Source organism: Ammodytes marinus (genome assembly GCF_949987685.1).
Source record: "Ammodytes marinus genome assembly, chromosome: 4".
In the NCBI taxonomy this organism is placed as follows: domain Eukaryota; kingdom Metazoa; phylum Chordata; class Actinopteri; order Uranoscopiformes; family Ammodytidae; genus Ammodytes; species Ammodytes marinus.
Genome location: NC_137233.1, coordinates 12276773 through 12282668, shown reverse-complemented (window position 1 = coordinate 12282668; position 5896 = coordinate 12276773). Strand labels below are relative to the sequence as shown.

Below are 5896 nucleotides of genomic sequence, written 5' to 3'. Positions count from 1 at the left end.
TCTAAAGTCCAAGATCACATCTTCAAATTCAGTGCTCTAATAAAAGGGTCTGGACCAGGTTTAAGAAACTTACCATGTCACATATTGAGGACGTTAACTTGGTGTGCTTAATGTATGCTTTTTACTTAAACAATTAATCAACTCTTGAATTTGATGCAGATTTAAGGTGCTATGAGGAACTTTTAAATATTTCTGAAACAGTCTAATTTTTCCTGAAAAATTACATGTAGAGCAAACAAGACCATCAGTGCAAAGAATGCAAATTGTATATAGTTTGTCTTGATGTCTTTGTCATGGCTACGCTCACCCAGGAACTACAGCTCGCCTAGTAAAAACACTACCGCTTTTGTCCGAAGGGGATGCAAGAATTAACTCAAACTTAAATTTCCTCGGAGCACCTTTATATAACAATTTTTTATATAGCTCTAACGATGAAAACATAAAGTGATGTAACAAAATTTCAAGACATGAATGTATAGTATTACTTTGTAAAGCATCCATTGTTTGGCACTACAACAACAGTGTTCAAAATGATAGGAGTACAATTCCGCTATGTTGCAGATCAGTCAACAACCTGCCAGGATGGAGAGAGAGCCATTTGTCACTCGACTCCTGATTGTTTGCTGACGGTTGGTTTTGCTCAGCTGCACACACGATCTTCTCTTTTACTTTCTTGTTGGCGGACATGATATAGTAGGGGCTGAGGGAGGAGAAAACACACTCATATCAGCCACCACTGGTGACACCTGTGCCACTGTCAGCATGTAGATCTAGATCCTGTTATCAATCCTGCAGAAGACCACATATAGAACCACCATATGGTGCTGGAGAAGCAACAAGATGTTACCAATTTAGCCCAACATCAAAGCAACAAAGGCAAATTAAAGCACAAATCTAAGTCAGACTCCAGTGGTCTCAGATGGCAAGCACTGCAAACGAATAAGAAACATTTTCATCTTTCCATAACAATAGTCAAATGCCCATTATGAACATTGAAACCGTTTTTCTGTTCATACTGACTGAGAACCGATCTAGTCCAAACAAGCTTCTAAATAGGGGTCACACCACAAGTCCTCCTGTACAAAAATGTATTTCAGAGTGTATTTAAAGTTGAGTAGCTTTAACAGTATGAGTTTAACAAATTAAGTCAGTATAATAGCTGTGCAGCTAGAGAGATAATGTAACTCAAATAGGGAGTGTATTACTTTCAAAAACTTTGGAAAATATTTTTTGCACAAATTGAGGGATTTTGTTCCCCATCACTTCCATTGGAAATGTTTTAGGAAGTATATGGGAATGTAAACATTGTTTTTAAGACATTGTTGAAAAATGTATTTTATATAATGTGACATCCTAATCACATTCACAGTAAATACCAACATATAGAGTATATTTGGTTTAGTTTTGGTAGCACGAGTGTGATATAAACTTCAAACAAACTTGGCATGAGTCTCCAAATCACGCTCCATTTTTTTATTATGAATGAAGGTGCTCCAGGCTGTACAAGTTTTAGTCTTTAATGTCGGGAAATTGTTCCTTGTCAGAAGTAGTAATAGAGCTGCCTTGGGTAAGATGGGTAGCTATATGGAAACTCCCATGTGAGTTCTAAACTGAAGTGGTATTTTCCTTTCTTCTCATATATAACATGACATCTATTAGCTTCTCTAGACAAAAGGATGTGAGTCTTCTGAAGTATTATAAGGCTATTTCCCTTTGGAGTTGAAACATAGAGTTAAATTACCCCTGTGGGTTGAGACAACAGTGTGCAGTTATTGTTGACACAAAAGCAGCCTGATGATGCCTCCAATGAGCCATCAAAAGACGTTTACATGCGCAGCTGGTGCTTTCGTTTGCACTCCGCTCCTCCTACATGTCCTGGGAGCATGTTAAAAGGAGCACAGTGGAGCAAGACAATTAGCCGTATATAACAATGCATGTTTGTACTAATTGGGGAAAGTAGGGAAAACCATGCATTATTCATTTATGCTGGCGACTCTCAGCAGTGACATATGCTACAACAACAGTTAATTATCAGATCTCCAGCACTATTTACATAAGCTTTAAAAGGCAAATGTGTATAACATTAGACTTGCTGTAATACTCAGTTCTGACTGCTTTCCTCAGTTGCAGAATTCCGACTGCGCCGGTGTGTTGAAACAGTGATGTGGTATAGGCATGCTTTCTCCTGGGAAGTAACCCTGGAATAAACCATCAAGAGATGTGTTATTTCCCTGTCTTTTTAATTAAATTATTATTCTTTTTTTTTCTTCTTAAAAAAAACATGTTTACATGTTCAGAGAGCTAATTAATATGGCAAGTTCAAGCATGTCCTTCTCTTGGGACTGCGTCATGCACAGTACGCTGCATACAAAGTTAAGAAATCTGTTTTTCTTCCCCTGACTTGAGATTTGATTTGTTTTGTTTTTGGCTGATGTAAATTGTTTCTTCCCATTGCATTAATTACTTTTTATTTTATATCACCAGATTCCATTACAATAATAACGCCTAAATCGATGAATTAGGCTACAGTAAAAGTCATGTCGAAAACTGTATGTACAATGTCTGATCATTTTCTTTTTACATGCAATAATAAACGTGGCATATCATGTTATATTTCCGATCATATATAATGTTCAGAAATGCACCCCCCGGCATCATTATGTGCTATATTATCTTTAATCTGTTCACCAGTCAAGTGTTCGACTTATTTGCTGACTAACAACTCAAGTTAGTTCACAGATGTGATGTGTCACTATTTATCCTTTTTGCTATGTTTGGTGAAGAGGGAATATTGAGTGCACCACACACTGTGCTGGTTAATCTGTCCCAGAGCAAAAATGTGGTTTAAGAGGCTTTTGGCTTAGCACTTTAATGTCTGATACTGATGAGCCTTAGACTCTTCATTTGAATTTAAGTGAAGAGTAATAACTGACCTCCCAGTGACCTTTATTTGACTTTATATCTACATAATGCACTCACCTTCCGTCTTTCTCCCAACATCTTACATAAATGCACACAAGCAAAGTTACTCAATTGCACATAATGCATGACACATTTCCCTTCCAGGACAATAAACTTTAATACATTTAAAATGTTGTAAACATTACTTTGAAAAAGTATATAATTTAATTATTGTAACTGATATAGCATCATTTTACTATTTCCGTTTGTTAATGTGACATACATTATTACACATTGTACCTTTCACATCTTTCTATAATATTGGGGTGCAAAGCATCAAATTTTATAAAATCATCATTTGTTTTACATGTGAAATCTAAATTTGTAGAGTAACTGGTAGGCTAGCTAATAACTACAATGATTTGACTGGCGGTCAAATAAGTTTAATTAAAATAAAGTAGCATGAAATGAAAACACCGAAGTCAAGTCAAGTCAAGTACAAGTACCTCAAATCGGTACTGTACGTAAATTAACTAAGTTATGGTCCACAAACTGTATAACATATTAATAAACCATCTCAACACCTAAAACAATAAGACCTGAACATTTAAATAAACATGTAACAAGGTTATTCTACATGTAAGTCATCTCATTAATGCTCCTTAGTTTGATTTTCCTTTAAGTTCAGTGAAGGACATGTCCCATCGGGTACTTTTGAAAAATGGGTTTAATATTCATAACCAATTTCATGCGGTGGAACTGTTAAATCACGACCGCCACCCATGCTGATTTGCACTAAAAACATTACGTTAATTCAATTTTTAGAACTTTTATTGCTCCGAATGAGCTACACAATCATAAATTGGACACTTTGTCACCCATTACAAATTAAACTCTGGGTGATTTATCATGCAGACTCAGTGGAATGTCCCCTGGCTCGCACTTTGTTTTTCAACTCTCTCCACTGGAGGACACTGTGGTGTTGGTATTTGACAAGCCAGCCATAGCAAGAAATGTCCCTTTAATCGGTAGTGGCTTTTAAAATTGATTGAAGAGATGAAAAACACCAAGTCATGTGAAGGGTCTTATTACATCTAACTTTAGGATTGGTTATAAGAATAAGATATTCCATAAACTCCCCTCAGTCAAACAATGAGACTGAGAAATTGTATTCATAATTTTTTGCATATAGACATGAGGTTAATAGATACAAGGCTATCCCTTCATTACCACTATTTTCTCTCTGTCACTGGTTGGATCTTTGTAAATGAATCCGATGCACAGCCTTCTCAGTGTTATCCTCTGAAGCCCAGCACGGGGACAGAAGCAGTCATCTGAATTGATCTCAAGTAATTGGAGGCTGAGGGAAAAGAGAAAGTCAATGAACCGTGCAAAACAGATCCAACAACCGTTACCTGTTTGCAAGTATAAGAACAAACAACAACACGACTACTTGAGGACAGCGGGATCAGGGACGAAGTACACTTCAGACCTTGTTAACTTTGACTGTTCTCAGGTAGGGACTTCCAACTACTGCGGGGGATTTCTTTGATATCCTTTTTTAAATGCTGTGTATTAGGCTGCCTAACATAGAAATAGCCTACATCACAAACTATTCTTGGGTTTATCTAATTGGTAAAGTTGCCATGCACTCTCTGTTGTATATTGCTGCAGGAATGTCATCGCAGGAGTTTGTCCGTGGGATGCTCTATCTGACCCTCACTGTTGTGGGAATCCCCGGTAACGTCGCGGTCATCCTGGCCTTCCTCCTGTTGCTCTACCAGGAGAAGCGGCTCCTGCCGGCTGATGCCATTGTGCTGCACCTGGCCTGCGCCAACCTGCTGGTGGTGAGTGTCCGCTGCCTGCTGGAGACCCTGGCCTCCTTCCACCTGGCCACCATCTTTGGAGACGTGGGCTGCAAGGCGGTGATCTTCGTCTACAGGACGTCGCGCTCCCTCTCTATCTGGCTCACCTTCGTCATGAGCGCCTACCAGTGCCTGTGCATCGTGCCGCCCGGGTCGCGCTGGGTCTCGGTGCGTGCTCAGGTGGCCCATTACCTGGGTTTGCTCTTCCTCTTCCTCTGGCTCCTCAACACCAGCATGAGCTCGGCGGCCATACTCTTCTCCTTCAGCACCCCGACAAACTCCAGCCTCATGAAAAACACCATCAATGTGCAGTTTTGCTACGTTCACTTTCCTTCAATGTTGTCCATAGAGGCCAACGGGGCGGCCCAGGTGGGCAGAGATGTGGTGCCCATGGCCCTCATGACTCTAGCCAGTCTGATCCTTCTGGTCTTCCTTTACAAGCACAGCCAACAGGTGAAGGGACTCCGTAGCAGTAGAGGTGGTGGTGGGGCCGGAGGCGGCTATGGGGTACGTGGTGGGGCCGACCAACGAGCCGCAAAAGCCGTGGTGACGCTTGTGGCCTTGTATGTGGTCCTCTATGGGGTAGATAATGGCCTTTGGGTGTACACTCTCACTGTGAGGCAGACAATGAAATCGTCGCTGATCTCTGACCTGCGTATATTCTTCTCCTCACTCTATGCAGCACTCAGCCCCATGGTCATCATTGCATCTAACAGAAAAGTGAATGGCAGGCTGAGGTGTGTAGCACAGGAGAAGGCGGTTCATTAGAAAGCTGCAAGTCTTTCTGGGCGCGTTGGGGAGACTACTGACAGGGCGGCAGAGGAAGCCAAGATAGGGAGGACTGACTTTGTATTAAACCCTGGATCATGTAATGCTCACTCTGTCTTTAATCACGTTTGCGATAGGACTTGCAACAGGGACTCTTCTTTCCTCTGTATTGGTTTGAGTGGTAATGCATTCATTATAATGATGCCTTTATTCCAAATATCTATTAAAATATCTTGTTCATGAGACTTCTGAGTTGTGTTGTAAAATAATTTATGAGGAGTAGCACATCACTGTAGCTCTGGATGAGATGGTGTACCTGTGAGAAGGGAGGAACCTATTGTCTCGCTGCTGTCTATAATTAC

The 5896-nt window shown here is 40.4% G+C and overlaps 1 protein-coding gene across 1 annotated transcript; it reads left to right on the top strand.

Moving 5' to 3' along the window:
* Positions 1–4577: 4577 nt before the first annotated feature.
* Positions 4578–5534, top strand: ora2 (olfactory receptor class A related 2; the record flags this gene model as incomplete). Its single annotated transcript, XM_080025933.1, has 1 exon — positions 4578–5534. One exon carries the CDS (start codon positions 4578–4580, stop codon positions 5532–5534), a length of 957 nt encoding a protein of 318 aa, XP_079882059.1.
* Between the last annotated feature and the right edge of the window lie 362 nt (positions 5535–5896).